The sequence below is a fragment of the Lontra canadensis genome, unplaced genomic scaffold (assembly GCF_010015895.1).
Source record: "Lontra canadensis isolate GAN:19392208 unplaced genomic scaffold, GSC_riverotter_1.0 scaffold134, whole genome shotgun sequence".
In the NCBI taxonomy this organism is placed as follows: domain Eukaryota; kingdom Metazoa; phylum Chordata; class Mammalia; order Carnivora; family Mustelidae; genus Lontra; species Lontra canadensis.
In genome coordinates this window covers 2,381,822-2,399,722 of record NW_022631128.1, presented here as the reverse complement: position 1 = coordinate 2,399,722, position 17,901 = coordinate 2,381,822, and the positions used below count along the sequence as shown (strand labels likewise).

General features: G+C 51.4%; 1 protein-coding gene across 1 annotated transcript; it reads left to right on the top strand.

Moving 5' to 3' along the window:
• The first annotated feature begins 270 nt into the window (after positions 1 to 270).
• On the top strand, positions 271 to 9,922 carry TFE3 (transcription factor binding to IGHM enhancer 3). Its single transcript, XM_032842942.1, has 10 exons — positions 271 to 581; positions 2,885 to 2,998; positions 4,021 to 4,315; positions 4,935 to 5,180; positions 5,263 to 5,367; positions 6,849 to 6,966; positions 7,331 to 7,387; positions 7,560 to 7,635; positions 8,754 to 8,901; positions 9,354 to 9,922. Exons 1-10 carry the CDS (start codon positions 466 to 468, stop codon positions 9,795 to 9,797), a joined length of 1,719 nt encoding a protein of 572 aa, XP_032698833.1. The 5' UTR covers positions 271 to 465; the 3' UTR covers positions 9,798 to 9,922.
• The last annotated feature ends 7,979 nt before the right edge of the window (positions 9,923 to 17,901 follow it).

Genomic DNA, 17,901 nt, shown 5'->3' with positions numbered 1-17,901 from the left:
TGGCCACTGTCTCTGGGGGCGTGGCCTAGATGCGTCCTTCTCGGAATGAGGACCAGCGGAATCGAGTTTTCCCTCTGTGTCGGAGGCGTAGTTTAGGGCGGGCCCTCGAGCCACCCCTCGATGATTGGCCGCCTCACTCAGAGGGGGTGGGCCAGCGAGCCGTCCATCCACCGTGCGGTCACTTCCTGTGGAGTTTCCCCAGCCCAGGGAGGAGGGGGAAGAGGACGAGGGGGAGGAGGGCGGTCGTCCGGGGTTAGGTTGAGGGGGGGGGGGTGTTGGTCCGTTCAGGGCGGGGGATGACTCACGGCCCATCCCATCGTCCCGACGCCGCCCGCCCGCGCAGAGCTCGCTCCATGGCTTAGCGGAGGAGGCGGCGGCGAACGGGGGGAGGGGGACTCTTATTTTGTTAGGGGGACCGGGCCGGGGCCCGACCGGCCTGGCAGGGCTCGCCCGGGGCCGGGCGTCATGTCTCATGCGGCCGAGCCAGCTCGGGACGGCGTAGAGGCCAGCGCGGAAGGCCCTCGAGCCGTGTTCGTGCTGTTGGAGGAGCGCAGGCCAGCCGACTCGGCCCAGCTGCTCAGGTGCGGGGCCGCCTGGGACCGGTAGTGCCGACTGGGGTTCCTGGGGGGCCTGATCTGGGGGGGACAACGGGATCCCGGGCCTGGGATTGCAGGCCCTCGGCCTAGGCTTGGAGGACGTCGGGGCGCCGGTCTTGGGAGGGTACCTAAGGAATCCGCCGGTGGCCTGCTTGGACTGAGGCTTAAAGAAGTCATGGAAGTGCTTTAAGGGAGGCCTGGTTTCAATTTGGGGGGCTCTTGACTGGTCCCGAGCCTGGTCTGGGGCAACTGAACTTGGGGGACTGGGGCTGAATTTGGGGTCCTTGAGTTAGGCGTCAGGGGAATGAATTTGGGGGGGTACTCTGCAGGCAAGGCACTGATCTGAAGGGACTTTTCCCCTCAGTGTCAGAGAAGGGGTCCTGGAAGACAGAAGTGCTGTCTTGGAAGCTGGATGATTCCCCGTGGCCGGTTGCTTGACTATGTTTGGGGATAACAGGAATCTGGAGGGATTTGGGGGTATCTCAGATATGCTACGTGGGACCAGCTTTGTGTGTGTGTGTGTGAGTGAGCAAGAGAAGCAACATTCGTCAAGGCTTGACCAGAAAAATCACTTTACCCCTGCCCACCCACCCAGCTGGGTCAGATCCCAGGGATAGTGGAAAAGCCCTCTTCCCACACCCACCACAGGGGCTTGAATGGGAGACAGTGAGGCAGACAGAGGCAACAGAGATGGTCCTACTTCTTAGCTCGGAGAAGGCCTCAGACTTTACTTGGGAACCCAGAGGAGGGTCTCGTTCCTGCTGCCAACCATCCTAGCCTCTCAGCCAGCCTGGCTCACCCTCTGCGCGTGCCTGGATTCTTTTTCTCCCCCTGCCAGTCAGACAGTCAGACCCTGGAAATCCATCATCTCAAATCTGTCCCTAGAGCTGGAATGAGGGCCAGGTTCACCATCCCTGCCTGGGTGGGTCCTCTGTGGCTTCTTCACATCCTCACTTCAATCAGCAGGCTTGTAAGCGCCAGCCCACTCTATCCTCACCCTGCCCACCCCAGTGCCCATCTCTTCAAACTTCAGTGCAATGGGTGTGAGCAGGGATGGGGCTTTGCCTGCTTTCTTCCTGGGATTGTGCTGAGCTCAGCACCTCCCCAAGCTTCCTCTTCTCAACTTCCTGGGTGGTTTTAGGTCCCCATCTGAGGGTGAGGAAAGGAAGGAAGAAGACAGATCCTCAGAGCCGGGAGAGAGTTCTTGTTAAGCGAAGTCACCCACAGCGTTTCAGGATTCTAAGTCTTTGACTCGATTCAGGATGCATATCTATTCACGTGCATGTGAATGCTCCCTACACACTAGGGTCTTGCCCCTGGCCTGGAGGACTGAGTGAGAGCCTTTGCACCCAATGCTTGCCCATTTTCTGATGCCTTCGAAACAACCTGGCTCATCACAGTAGTGGGAATAGTTGAAAGGGAGGGGTGTACAGCTTTTTATTTTGTGTCAGTGGATGTTGGTTTTAGAGGGAGGTGTGTGTGTGTGTGTGTGTGTGCGCGCGCGCGCGCGCGCCTGTATGTGTGTGTGTGTTCGGTCACAAAAAACCAGGAGAACGCTGGACAGGCTCCTCCCGCCAAGAAAAGAATGCTTGCGGAAGCGGATCACCCACCCCAGCGCTCCCTCTTTTAAATCCAAATTACCGGAATGAGGGGAGCCCTTGATATTTCCATTTTGTATTTGGGGTGTGTATTGGCTTCCCCTGAACTCTGGCTGGGGGGGGGTTACTTATTTGCAAAAATGGTGGATCCTTCTGTCCAGTGAATCATCGACCCCAGTTCTTTGTGATGCATTCAGTTTGTGTTACAATGGACTGTTGTGCCGAAGGGTGCCCCCACAGTGCTGGAAGTGTGTAGACCAACGTGGGCTCACATTCAGCTGCCAGGACCCCAGGAGGGGGTATGGGGGCTGGAACAACTCTGAATGCGAGGTCAGGACTCCTGCAAAGTGAATTGTCCTTCCTAAATTCTTTGCTTCTCTTTTCCCTCCAACCCAGGTTATTACACGTGATTGTGTTAGAGTGAGGAGTTGGGATCCAGGCACTGTTACTATTTTGAATCCTTGCAAAAGCAAGTGGGGAGGGAAGAGGGGTGTGGGAAGAGAGGAAGACCTGGGAATTCCCAATGGTGGTGCCCAAGGAGTAGCCTCTTCTGCGGCCTGCACTCTGTTCCCCTCTCCCCTGATGTGTGTCTCTCTCCTTCCCACTGCCCACTCTTTCTTTCTCTCTTGGAGGGGAGTGAGCTCTCCATATACTCACTGACCATCATCCTTCCCTCCCTTCCACCCTCAGCCTCAACTCTTTGCTTCCGGAATCTGGGATTGTTGCTGACATCGAATTAGAAAGCGTCCTCGATCCGGACAGCTTCTACGAGCTGAAAAGCCAGCCCCTACCCCTACGCTCAAGGTCTGTCTCCCCTGACTCCCCTCCCAATTCCTCAGGCCCCTCCATCCCCTCTTGACAGGCAGAGGCCCTCAGTGCCAGGGCAACCCTTTCGGCAGAGTGCATTTTCCAGATGGTAAAATTAAGGGCCTGAAAGCGTAAGTCACACAGGAAAGCAGGTGGCCACGCTGGGATTCCATTAGCTTGAACCAGACCTCCCCTGCCTCCCTCCTCCCAACCTGAACACCCATTCATACACAAATATTGCTGGAAGCCTTGGTTGGCCTGCGGGTGCCCAGCCGCCAGGTGGGCGGAGCTGTACCCACAATCCCTGCTCACCCCTTTCCCCACTCAACAAACTCACCGCCCCCCCCAGCCCTTGAGGAACCCCTGCTGGTCTCTTCTTCCCCCAGCTTGGAAGTCTAAATGTGCTGAGTCATCGGCCTGGGCTCTAAGAGAGGGGAGGGGACCTGGAAGAGGGGCAGGAAGAGAGGATTGTGAAATCTCTGAGATTTTCAAGACTGCCTAGCTCCTGGGTCTAGAGGCCCAGGCTGGGGCCGAGGAAGGCCCTGCGCTTGCCCCTGTAGCCAGATGCCCACGACCAGAAACTGACCATCCTCAGCCCCAAATGTAGCTTTAAGAGCCCTCTGTACCCTAACCTACTGCCATGGCCCCCATTTGTCATCCTTCTGCTCTCCTTTAAATAGGATGGACCCCCCTCACACAGCCTAGCAATGGCATCTCTCCTCAGTGTTTGAACAGGCCCAGATCCAGCCTTCACCATAAGGATGGAAGACTAAACCTTCCCCCCACCAGACTGTGACCTCTAAGGGCTGGGACTCGGCCTGGTCCCAGTGTCTCCCCTGTCAGACTGTGAACCCAGAGAGCCCTGAGCAGGTGTGCTTCCTGGGTGTCCCCCTCCACGTTGTGGCCCCTGAAGGCAGAAAACGGGCCTAATGCCAGCATCCGCTTCCTCCCACGGTGACTCCTTAGGCTCAGGACGAGACTTTTAGCTTACCTATGGCCCCGTATTTCCCATTTCACAGCCTCCCAATATCACTGCAAGCCACCCCAGCTCCACTCTCTGCATCGTCTTCTGCAGGGGGCTCCAGGACCCCTGCCATGTCGTCCTCTTCTTCATCGCGGGTCTTGCTGCGGCAGCAGCTCATGCGGGCCCAGGCCCAGGAGCAGGAGAGGCGTGAGCGACGGGAACAGGCCGCAGCCTCTTCCTTCCCCAGCCCTGCCCCTGCCTCTCCTGCCATCTCAGTTGTGGGCGTCTCTGCAGGGGGCCACACACTGGGCCGTCCTCCCCCTGCTCAGGTGCCCAGGGAGGTGCTCAAGGTAAGGTGACATCCGGAGGCCCTGGGAGGGGTCTCGGTGACTGAGGAGTGGTTGTGGTGGCTTTTGGGCCAAGGTCCTAGGGGCTCTCAGGAAGGTCCCAGTTACTGTTCAAATAGGCTGTGTTAGTGTCCCGTTACATTTAGGGGTTCCAAGGCATTCTCGTGCAGCCGTGAGGGGTTATTAGGAGGCATAGGATGTCTGGGTGGGCCCTGGAAGGTTGTGAGTGCCTCGAGTGGGCCCTAGGGCCTCCTATGAAGTAACCCCAGGAAGAAATTCATAGGAAGAGTTTCCTGTGTATGTCATACATTAGGAGTTTGGCCATCGGAGTGACTTGGGAAGCCATGTGTGGCTTCTACGTCTCCTAGGTGATGTCAGAGACTGGAGAGGGAGTCTTGGGACCTGTGCCAGGGTGCCCCAGGAACTAAGGGATTTCTGAGAAAGAGAGTTTGGGTCTCTGGGAGACTTCCCAGTATTGGGGGAGGTAGGAGGGGTTTCTGATTCTGGGCTGGGTTTGCTGGCCTGAGCCTAGAAACAGGTGACCTCTGAGGGTCAGCCTGGGGCACAGAGTCAGCCCATCCTACCTTGTCCCCTTCCACCCCTCCTTGCCCCCTTCCCGCAGGTGCAGACCCACCTAGAGAACCCGACGCGCTACCACCTCCAGCAGGCACGCCGGCAGCAGGTGAAACAGTACCTGTCCACCACACTCGGCCCCAAGCTGGCTTCCCAGGCCCTCACGCCACCACCGGGAGCTGCTGGCGCCCAGCCGCTACCAGCGCCCGAGGCTGCCCATGCTGCTGGCCCCACAGGCAGCGCCCCCAATAGCCCCATGGCCCTCCTCACTATTGGGTCCAGCTCAGAGAAGGAGGTCAGTAGCTGCAGACAACCTTACCACACTCCCCGTCATCCAGCTTCCTCTAACCCTCGTCCGTATTCCCTTCTTCCCTCAGATTGACGATGTCATTGATGAGATCATCAGCCTGGAATCCAGTTACAATGATGAGATGCTCAGCTATCTGCCCGGAGGCACCGCAGGGCTGCAGCTTCCCAGCACGGTGAGGCCCTGAGATGGGAGGCTGGCTGACGCTTAGTCGCATCCCTCTGTCCCTAATGCGACACCCAGGCTGGCTGTGTATATAAGACCCTTACTTTGGATTGTACGAAGATAGTGAAGGAGGCCATGGGGATGAGAAGAGAGCACACTAGGGCCCTGGTACCTTGTGTTAGGCTGTGTGGAGAGGTTGTCCTGGTGGATTCTGAGAGATACAAGGGCAGGGACTCCGGGGAGGTAATCAGGCATACCTAGGCAGTCAAGCTGCAGTGTGGGAGGGCCCGAGGAATGGGACTCTTGTAGCAAGAGATTCAGGCCATCGGGATATAGCCAGACCATGTAGCGATTGGAACATATCAAAAGTCTTAAAAACCCGGTATGGTTGAACCTCGGGGTGATCGGAAAGTACAACATCTCTTTCAGTGAACCATGCCAAGAGGCTGGATCCTTGTGGAGAGTGGGTAAAACTCTCTAGAGCAAGGGATGTGCCAATAAATTATACAATTCTGGTTCTGGAACATTCCAGGAGTTCTGTAAGTTGCTTTGGGACATACCAAGGGGGCTGCGGCTTTGTTTCCTTCCAACACACCAAAAGGACAGAAGCATGTATAAATATGGCACCAACTTATCAGAACTTTTTATTGATTTGGACACAGCTAGGGACTGGGACCTTATATTAACATGGATCCAGCAGACTAGCAGGGGTTTCAAGAGATGATAACTCATCAAGAGGTGGGATTAATTACTCAGGGTTTAGTGTGTTACCCTGGAGTATATCCAGGAGAGGGTGAAGGAAAGCGAACAAAAAATCAAGGCTGGCATAAAAGAGCAGTGCTTGTTGAATAGTTGGACAAGAAATCCTGAGAGATTGGAATGCGTAGGAAGATACCAGAAGTCAGGAGCTCGGTGCATGACCATGTACATGATAAGGTGGTGGAACACAACAGCCACGGCTGAAGGCTAGAGATCGGGCTGGAACTCTCTGAAAGGCCATATTTTGGATAAAATGTTACCATGACAATTTCCCAAGGTCTGAGAAGATTGAGCTGGAGTGTTCCAAGAATGCCGACTTGGAACGCTGTGCTAGGAGGGGCTGACGGGCTGGAAGGTTGCAAGGTTGCATCGTAGCCGACAAAGACCTGAGGAGGAGTGGTTTTCCAGCACTTCTCAGGGCCAACCCCAGAGTTGGGGAGAGGGGCCTCCTAGGTTGCTGAGGTATTTGGGGGCACTCAGGGGCACAAGGAAAGGGTCCAGCAGACTCCGGTCCCCTGACCAAGCTGGGTGGGTCCACATGATCCTGTCCTCCCCACTGAGTTGCCCTGCAAAGTTCCCTTGAACAAGAGGGAAGGGTCCCTGTGTTGAGCCAGCCAGTCCTTGTGTTAGGGCATCTGTGGAGCGTGTGGAAGGGTGGGGGCCAGGTTCTGAGAACGGGGCCAAGCCTGGGGCTGCTCCGAGCCGTCATCTCTTTGCCCTCCCTGCCCCCAGCTGCCTGTGTCAGGGAATCTGCTTGATGTGTACAGTAGTCAGGGCGTGGCAACGCCAGCCATCACTGTCAGCAACTCCTGCCCGGCTGAGCTGCCCAACATCAAACGGGAGATCTCTGGTAAGGGCCAGGGTCTTGGCCCCAGGCGCCCATTCTGGACCCCCCGGGTGAGCCCTTTGTCAACCAGGTGGGCCTGATGCTGGGGGAAGGGGCTTAAGCAGACAGAAAGGGGCTGTTTGCCCTCTCCTTCCACATGGCCTATGGGCTAGCTTTCACCCCATTTCCTCTTGTCTTGGGTTTAACAAATCACCAGTCACCAGGGCTCTTTTTTAAAAAGTCATGAAAGTAGCACTTAAAAAAAAAAAGTCACTTCCCTGCCTCCACCCACCAGCTCCTACCCCCGGCAGCGGCAGCCGTATGTGCTGCCTCTGTCTTTCCCACGTCCAGAGGTCCTGACTACCCGCCGCCCCCACCTCTCTTCCAGAGACTGAGGCCAAGGCCCTTTTGAAGGAACGACAGAAGAAAGACAATCACAACCTAAGTGAGTGGGCTCCCGTGCCCTTGCCAGCATGCTCTTCAGCCCTGCCTCACACCCCGCCCTGGCCTTCCTTGAGGGGGGCCTGTCCCTGCAACAGCCTCCCCATCCCCAGCTCCTCCTCCCTCCTCAGCCTGTTGACCGCTTTCCCACTCTTCTCCCCACCCCACCCCCAAAGTCGAGCGTCGCCGGCGATTCAACATTAACGACAGGATCAAGGAGCTGGGTACCCTCATCCCAAAGTCCAGTGACCCGTGAGTCTAGGATGGGGGGAGGGCTTTGGGCTGGCAGAAGGTGGGATGAGGGCCCTGTTCCCCTAAAGCTGTTCCTGGGTGGGAAGCGCCCGGCATTTCTGCTCCGGGTCCATCCAGCTTTCAGGACCCTGCATTAGGGGCATAGCCCCTTGTAGCCCCTAACCTACAATTTTAAGTGCATGACATTGCAGTCCGTGTGCCTCATCTGGTCCCCATCTGACATAGGCACTCATTTTGGGTTCATTTAGTACTTCGTAATTATTCATTCAAGGGACGCATCGAGCTGCTTTGTGTCAGGGACTGTGCTAGGCCTTGAGGATATCAGAGGGACAAAACAGACAAAAATCCCTGAGCTCCTGGAACTGATACTTTAGTGGAGGCAGACAGACCATAAACAAGATAAATAAATAAAATCTGGGTGGTTACGAGGAGTGTTGTGGAGAAAAATAAAGAGAAGATGGGGGCGTGCCTGGCTGGCTCAGTAGAGTGTGTGACTTTTTTTTTTTTAAGATTTTATTTATTCATTTGAGAGAGAGAGGGAGATAGAGCACAAGCAGGGGGAGAGGGAGAAGCAGACTCCCTGCTGAGCAGGGAGCCAGATGCCAGACTCGATGTAAGGGACCTGAAGATTGTGACCTGAGCCAAAGGCAAACGCTTAGCCATCTGAGCCACCCAGGCTCCCCAGTGTGTGACTCTTGACCTCAGGTTTGTGAGTTCAAGCCCCATGTTGGTCATAGAGGTGACTTTAGAAAAAGAATAGAAGATCGGGGAATGTTGGCAAGGGTTACAACTTAGGGTGAGGAGGGTGGGCACAGGGCAGGCCTGGATTGACAAGCAAACATTGGTGGTGAGGCAGGAGCCATCTGGGTGTCTGGGGAAGAGTGTCCACTGCGGAGGGCGCTGCTGGCCTGGAGGCCCTGAGGTGGGAGTGGTTTTGCATGTTCTAGGAGCAGGAATCTGCTCTTCCCCCAGAACATCTGGGAAGGGCATTCCATACCCTTGAGGTATGCCCCACCCATGAACTCCTGGTCTAGGCCTGTGCTGGTGCAGTTGCCCCGTCAGCTCCCGAGAGCCCCCCTACGCAACACTGCCTCCTTTCCTCCCGTCGGGCCCTACAGGGAGATGCGCTGGAACAAGGGCACCATCCTGAAAGCCTCTGTGGATTACATCCGCAAGTTGCAGAAGGAGCAGCAACGCTCGAAAGACCTGGAGAGCCGGCAGCGTTCGCTGGAACAGACGAACCGCAGTCTGCAGCTCCGAATTCAGGTTTGGGACAAGGAGGCCGTGGCAGAGGGGACGGGGGCTCCCTACAGGCAGAGGCAGAGGAAGAGCAGGCCGGGATTTCCTGGCCTACTTGGGGGAATCCCTGGGCTTCCCCAACTCACGCGACAGTGACGACAAGTAGCAATCATAACTCTACCGAGAACAGCGACGAATACTGGCTAATGTATGTGGTGTTTGTCTCGTGCAGCGCACGGCAACAGGAGCCTTATCTCCATTTGCTAAGGTAACCCTCTCTATGATCCCGTGAGGCAGGGACCGTTATTCCACTCATTTTACAGAGTGGGACTCTTGAGGCCCAGCGACTTTAAGCAAAACTTGCCTCAAGTCACACAACCCGTGAGCAGCAGCCTGCCCTTGGCACCATCAGACTTCTCTGCCTCTGAGGAACCATGAACCCCATCTGATCCCGCCCCCCCACCCCCTACTTTTCGCAGGAGCTAGAATTGCAGGCACAGATCCACGGTCTGCCGGTACCTCCCACCCCGGGGCTGCTCCCCCTGGCCACAACTTCAGCCTCTGACAGCCTCAAGCCAGAGCAGCTGGACATTGAGGAGGAGGGCAGGCCAGGCACAGCAGCATTTCACGCAGCGGGGGGATCTGCCCAGAGTGGCCCCCATCAGCAGCCCCCAGCGCCACCCTCCGATGCCCTTCTGGACCTGCACTTTCCCAGCGACCACCTGGGGGATCTGGGAGACCCGTTCCACCTGGGGCTGGAGGACATTCTGATGGAGGAGGAGGAGGAAGGGCTGGCGGGGGGACTGTCGGGCGCCCTGTCCCCACTGCGGGCTGCCTCTGACCCCCTGCTCTCGTCGGTCTCCCCCGCTGTCTCCAAGGCCAGCAGTCGCCGCAGCAGCTTCAGCATGGAGGAGGAGTCCTGATCAGGCCTCACCCCTCCCCTGGGACATCCCCACCCAGGAAAGGAGGACGCCTCAAGATGAGGCCCCACCTTTTCCCCCCCACCCTCCTGTGAGACTGCCCTGCCCAGGTGTTGGGGGGAAGAGCAGACGTGATGAGGTCCCACCCCTGCAACCAGGCAAGGAGGAGGAGTCAGATGAGGCCCCGCCCCCTTCCCACCAGACCAGCGGGTGAGGCGTTTCAGCCATGGAGAAGGCGGTAACCTTGGGCCATTCCCCTGGAGATTGCAGCCTCATCCCCGCCCCGTGGGACGTGCCCTTGCCCAGGTGAGGGAAGGAGGCAGGATGAGCTAGGCCCCCCTTTGCTTAGGGACTTTACTAGCCAGGTCCCCTGGGGTAAGGAGGTAGCAAGATACTGGCCCACCCCCTCTCTTGGAACCACTAGTCTAGTCCATCCTGGCAAGGAAGAGGAGTCAAATAGAGGTCTCACCCTGGGGGTTTAAGCCCTGTCCTTTCCCCTCAGCCCCGCCCTGTTCAGCCAAGAAACAGACGTGAAGAGAACCCTTCACCTGGGAGCGCAGTCCTGGCCTTCCGGCCATGCGGGAGCCAGGCCCCGCCCCTTCCCCATAGGCACCACGGAGCGCAGGCATTTCAGGCATGGAGGAGTCCGTGAGATCAGGCCATGTGGAGATCACAGACCTTGTCCCTTAGCAACATCCCATCAGAGCATTCCATGCTGCAGGGAGGGGGGGGAGTGGTACTTTAGCTCCCCAGCCTTAACCTGGGACCAATGGGACCTAACCCAGGAGGGCTCTGAGCCGACCTTGCCCCTGGAGAAGAGGGCCGATCTTGAAATCTTGTGGGGCAACATTCCAGACCTCGATCAGGAGAACTAGACCCTCACCCTTGGGTAGAGTCCCGCCTCCTACTTTGAAGGGCAGTTTAGGGAGGTGATAGGAATTAGGGGGTACTGAGTCCAGGTTCCCAGAACCAGCACCCCAGCACTCTTGCAGTCTATAGAGGAGCAGGATGAAGGAAGGGGCCTTTCTGGGGAGTTCCCAAGCCCGGGGAAAAGTGGAAGCCTATCCCACCAAAGCAGAGGCTTGGAGGGAGGGTTGCAAAAGCATATGTACGCCTCTCTTGTTTTATCGATTTTTTTTTACTGACACCCCCCCCCCATTTCTCAGAAGCTAGGTCACCTCCAATCTCTGGCCTCCATCCACCTCGTTCTCCATTTGGGAGGACTCCTCCCCATTTCAGAGCTGTGAGACACTCCCTGCCCATGCCCACCCTTCCTACCACATACATCCAAGGTTGTCAGCTTCAGATCCTTGGGGTCAAGCCCCAAGGAGGGTGTACTAAGGGGTCTGTAGGTTTGTGATTAAAATAATAAATGCTAGGCGTGTTTGATGCGCTTTTAACTTTGGCAGAGGGTCTCCTATCCTTGCTTTTGACTGTACAGTGAGCATGGTCGGGGCTGGCCAGGAGGAAGAAGGTTCTTGGAAGAAACAGATTTATGTGGGATGGACTAAACTTAGAGGGGCTGGAGGAAAATAACCTGTGAGCAAAAGCAGTCAGTCCTTAACTACCTGCCAGGCACCCTCCTGTTATGAGTGTTTCCCCTAATTGTTTAATCCAAGGACTAATTATGAAGAAAGTGCCGCTTCTTAGTCCCATTCCATGTTGGAAGAAGCTGAGAACTAGAGTTTAACTCTCTGAAGATACACAGCTGGTAGATGGACCAAGAGCTAAATGGTGAAGTTAGGAGAGCGAGAGATCTGCTGTGAAGCATGTCATCACTGAGGGCAGAGGGAGCAAAGATTTTCTTGCAGGCTCACTTTTGGAAACCGATAAGGAAGCGTATGAGGATAACTCCTGGCAAGCGGTAGAGGTCTGCCAGATGGTCCAAAGGGCACAAACAAAAACCATAAGGGTGGAGGGACAGGCAAGCAGTTCCGTTTGGGGACAAATGTTGACATTTGGGGGGGGATTTAAATGGAGGTAAACAAACACAAATACTCTTCTTGAAAGTTGGGGAAAAATATTATTTTTGGAACTCCTCCACCAGACTCTGACTCCCAGGATGGGCATCAGGCCTGGCCTTGCATCTCCCCCAGCAGATTGTGACTGCCACCCTTCTTACTCCTTTCTGGCCTGTCACACTGACCACTAAGGCCTGGTTGCCGAGCCTCTGGCACCAGACTGATGGCTCCCTGATAACCTTTTCTGGACTTCCTCCTCCTCGAATCTGCCGTGTTCTCTTCATTTTGTGAACATAACACATAACGCCCAGAAGTGTTTTTCTCCAAGTTTGTATTCTGAAGGAAGTTGAGCTTACGGAAGAGCTGCGAAAGCATTGACGTTCCCGGACCCATCAACCAGCATCCTCTACTGTGACTATCTTACAGAACCGTGGCATATTTATCAATGCTAAGAAAATAACATTGGCACGGTACCAGGAACTCAACTTTCAGGCTTTATTTGGATTTGACTGTTTTTTCCACGAATTTTTTTTTTTTTTCTGTTCTAGGATCCAAGTAAGGAAACTGTTATCTCTTCCTGTGTAGCAAATTACCACAATCTCGGTGGCTAAAAACAACACATGTTCACATTCTCCCAGATTTTGTGGGTCACGAATCCAGGCTGGCTTAGCTGGGTCTTCTATTCCAGTGGCTTTCCCGAGGATCCTATCAAGGAAGGTATTGGGCAGGATTCAGGACTCCTCTGGAAAGCGTGACTAAGGAAGGATCTGGTCTGAGCTCCCATGACTTTGGGCAGGCCTCAGCTCTGTAGCCTGCTGAACTGAGGGCCCCCGTTCCTTGCTGGCTATCAGCTGGGGAGCTCCCAGTCCTTCACATGTGTTCCTTTCCTTCCATGAGGCGGCTCACGCATGGTGGTTTGCTTTGTCAAACCAGCAAGAGAGTCAACTAGCAAAACGGAAGTTGCAGTCTCTTGTAATGTAATCACAGGAAGTGACACCTCCTCAAAGGCGAAGCATTTTCTTGGTTAGAATCAAGTTACTCCAGGGGAGGGGATTACAAAAGACCATGAATATCAGTAGGTCGGGACCACTGAGGGACCATCTTAGCAGCTCCCTACTGCATTGCACTTAGCCGCCATATCTTGGTTTCCTCTGACAGTTTCATGCTTTGTCCGTGGAGAAGGGCTAGAAGCTGCTCTTCTAAAAACAATGAGCATCTTTAGTACCCAGATCTTGGTTTCTACATGACACTATCCAGTAAAAGGAGCCAGGGATCCCTGGAGAAATGGCTGGTCATAAGGCCAGGGTAGGGAAGTACAGGATGGGACAGGAGCCTCCTATAGTCCCACAGAGTAAGGAAGTACCAGAAAGAAAAAAAAGGAACATGTCTTAAGGATAGAAGAGCCATCCTGAAAGCTCCCAATGGCCAAAGCTGGCCCAGCTTGAGCAATAAAAAAATAATGATAGTATTGGTTTATAGTCCCCAAAATGAAATATCTGTGATGCCACACTTACATAAATCAGTGATATGATTGAATAAATAAATGCTGGCTACTGGACAACTCCATGCATAAGAATTCCAAATAATAATAATTATAGAAGGAATGAGGGAAATAGAAAATTACTGTTAAAATACCACAGTAATAACTGCTGCGGACCTGATCCACTAAATGCAAATATTAGTGGGCAAAACTTTAAGGTGAACAGGATAGTTGCAAGGCCTTAAAGTATCATTCCAAAATTTTTTTTAAAGATTTTTATTTATTTATTTGACAGAGAGGGATAATGAGTGATTGAGCACAAGCAGGGGTAGTGGCAGGCAGGCAGGCAGGCAGAGGGAGGGGGAGAAACAGGCTCCCCACCAAGCCAGGAGCCTGATATGGGGCTTGATTCCAGGACCCTGGGATCATGACCTGAGTTGAAGGCAGCCGTTTAACTGACTGAGCCACCAAGGTGTCCCCCAAATTTTTATTAAATACTTGATCCCCACACACACACACCCAAAAGAGTTGGAGCTTAATTCTCCTCTTCTTGAATCTAAGCTGGGCTCAGTCACTTGCATCAAAAGACAAGAGTAAGGAAAGTGAAAAACAGTAACTTTGCAGTAGAAAAATCTGACAGACCCCACCTTAACCAAGAGATGAGTTAACATCACCAGTTCTAAGACACATTGCTGTCAGGTATCCCTGGAAGTGATACAATGACAAAGCATTTCACGTTCATAATATTCTTCCTCAAAACCCCATAACCCCTGTGTAATGATGAGAAAATAGCAGGAAAAAAAACAAATTGGGACAAGGACATCCTACAAAATATTTTACCCACATTCTTCAAGTGTCAAGATCACACAAGACAAAGAAAGATTGGCTGTATATTTAAGCAAACTCAATCATGTTTGTCTCCATATGTCAATTCTGGATTTTTTTTTTTTTTTTTTTTGAGGCGAGGTGCTGAGACCCAGAAGCTGGCGTCATTCTTTGGATAAGTTTATCAAGGCTATCTGCTGTCCTATGCTCCACTGGTTGGAACATGATGGCTGAGAGAAGAGAAACACGCAGTGAGCCTGGACTGTACCTTCTTTCCACCTGGGTCATTTTCAGGACCTCCCCGTAGGGAAGTAGAGCTTAAGCAGAGGAAAGCAATGGAGCTGATCTGGGAGGTACTGATCAGATTGCAGGGCAGCTGGGATTTCAATCTACTGGAGAAAAAGAAGCTTTGTAGAAATCACGATAGGCATTGCTGTAGGTATTTGGCCAAACGCTAGGCTGTGCAGGCTCACAATAAAACACCGGGAGGTGGGGCGCCTGGGTGGCTCAGTAGGTTAAGAAACTCCCTTTGGCTCAGGTCATCATCCCAGGGTCCTGGGATCGAGCCCTGCATCAGGCTCCCTGCTTGATGGAGCACCTGCTTCTCCTTCTCCCTCTGCCTGCCACTCTGCCTACTTGTGCTCTCTGTCTCTCTGTCAAATAAATTAAAAAAAAAACTTTGAAAATAAAGTAAAACAAGATACTGGGAGGCTTAGCAGAGATCAGTCCTGGGATTCTGTGAACTAAATGGATACTCACACAGATCAGGGAGACAGAAGTCTTTTGGACAGCCTGAGTAGACAGTCCTCATCCAATAGCCCTAATGAGAAACGAACACCCCAGAAAGACCATGCCTCAAGAGTAGGCCAGTTCAGCCCTAGCTAGAGTAAGGGTTACTGTAGATCCTCTCTAACATATCCTTAAAACATGTCTTGAGACAATCAAGGGAAATGCCCTTGGGAAATGCCTAACTGGCTCAGTTAGTAGAGCATGAGACTCTTGATCTCAGGCTCCTGAGTGTGTGCCACACATTGGGCATAGAGTTTACTTAAAAAAAAAAAAAGAGGCTCAAGCAGAATTGTGGTATTCACAATGTATGTAGATGTAATATACATAACAATGACACAAAGGACAGAATTTGGGAAACTATACCATTGCAAGTATTTTGCATCTCATGTGAAATGGTACAATATGAACTTTCAGTTCACTGTGATAAGTTAAGGATGTACTTTGTAATTATCAAGGCTACCTCTAAAGAAAATAATGAAAACAGGGACAGGTGAAAAGCCAATAGAAGAATAACAATTGAATATTAAAATACATTTGGTAAACTCAAAAGAAGGTGGGAAAGGAGGAACAGAGAATGAAAACACAGAAGGAACAAATAGAAAACATATACCAATATGATAGAACTTAATCTGACCATGTCAGTAACTCCAAAAAGTGTAAGTGGACTAGAAACCCTCTTTAAAGGCAAGGATTTTAAGACCAGAAAAATGAAAAATAAGACCCAACTGGATCTGGGTGCAAAATTTAAATGGATGTCCAAAAGGTCAGTAGGGGCACCTGGTGGCTCAGTCTATTAAGTGTCTGACTCGATCTCAGTTCAAGTCTTGATCTCAGGGTCATAAGTTTAAGCCTTGTGTGGGGCTCCATGCTGGGTAAGGAGCCTACTTTAAAAAAAAAAGAAAGAAACTACTAAAAAATGTCAGTAACCAAGATGAATAAAATTTTTTTTTGAATTCCAGTATAGTTAACATAGGGATAACTAACATTGCACTGCAATTTTTAAAAAAAGATTTTATTCATTTAATTTGTTAGAGAGAGAGAGCACAAACAGGGGGAGCAGCAGACAGAAGGAGAAGCAGGCTCCTCGCCGAGCAGAGAGCCTGATGTGGGACTCGATCCAAGGACCCTGGGATCATGACCTGAGCCAAAGGCAGATGCTTAAAAGACTGAGCCACCCAGGCATCCCTGCACTGCAGTTTTGAAAAAAAAAATTAATGCAAAGCAATCCGTGGTGCACACAATATCAAAACTTGGCATCAAGACAGAATTCCACCCTGAACTTGCACTACCCCCAAGGAATCATGCAACCTGTGGGAGGTGGGCAGGCTTAATGACATAGAAGGAAAAAAAATCTCACAAACTGGCAGTTGCCGGAGTGGACAGGTTGCGGAGAATGGACAAAATAGGTGAAGGGGATTCTTTTCTTTTTCTTTTTTGTTTAAAGATTTTGTTTATTTGACAGAGAGAGATCACAAGTAGGCAGAGAGAGGCGGGGGAGCAGGCTCCTGCTTAGCAATGAGCCCAATGCGGGGCTCAATCCTAGGACTCTGAGATCATAACCTGAGCCGAAGGCAGAGGCTTAACCCACTGAGCCACCCAGGCGCCCTGGTGAAAGGGATTCTTAAGAAGTAGAAACTTCTAGTTATGAAATAAATCACAGGGGCGCCTGGATGGCTCAGTGGGTTGGGCCTCTGCCTTCGGCTCAGGTCATGATCTCAGGGTCCTGGGATTGAGCCCCACATCAGGCTCTCTGCTCAGCAGGGAGCCTGCTTCCGCCTCTCTCTCTGCCTGCCTCTCTTCTTGCTTGTGATCTCTGTCAAATAGATAAATAAAATCTTAAAAAAAAAAAGAAAGAAATCACAGAGATGAAAAGTATAACATAGGAAATATAAACAATAATATTACAGTAACATAATGACAGGTGGTAACTATCTTTATGGTGAGCCTTGCATAATGTATAGGCTTATTGAATTCACTGTTATACACAAAATAAATATAATACTGTATGTTAACTATACTTTGATTAAAAAAAAGTCTCTCGCTTGTAATTTCTTTTGAAGATCAGTGTTCATCCTGAGGAAAGTTGACAAGTTTTTTTCATTGTTTATACCTGCCATCTACAGTATTTCAAGGTAAAAGGGAAAGTTCTGTTTTATTACAAACACATGCTTGTGTGATTTTTTAAATATTAAGAGCACTTAGGAAAGTAATACAAATTTGATCTATTGATATATTTGACTTTTCACCAATTAAATCTGATCAAATATCAAACATTTGCTGAACAAACAATATTTTTTACCAGGAAAAATAATTGACCAGGAAACATTTATACATTATTCACTTAAAATAGTGAAAGTTTGCTATTATTAAATTCTTTCATAAAAATTTATTATTCTTTTTTTTAAGATTTTATTTATTTATTTGACAGACAGAGATCACAAGTAGGCAGAGAGGCAGACAGAGGGAGAGGAAGCAGGCTCCCTGCTGAGCAGAGAGCCCGATGCGGGCCTCGATCCCAGGACCCTGGGATCATGACCCGAGACGAAGGCAGAGGCTTTAACCCACTGAGCCACCCAGGCGCCCCTTATTATTCTTTTTTTAAAAAGATTTTATTTATTTATTTGAGAGAGAGACCACGAGCAGGGGGAGGGACAGAGGGAGAAGCAGACTCTCCACTGAGCAGGGAGCCTGACGCATGGCTCTATCCCAGAGCCCTGGGATCATGACCTGAGCCGAAGGCAGATGCTTAACCAACTGAGCCACCCAGGCACCCCACAAAATTATTTTTCAATATTTGTTTCTCACCAACATTGTCTGGAAATAGGGTACATAGTTTTCTGCTATTTGTAATGGCTGATTGTTGTATTTATGATATAAGTGTTTATGCATACCTGTTTTATTAAATATTATAATTTATAGGATCTTAATATATATTAAGCATATATTACATATATTTACTCAAAACATTGTTAGTAAAAATAAAAATATCTTAAATTTATACTAAAAATATTCTAGACAAATATGGCATCTAAAAAAATCAAGTGGTACAGGG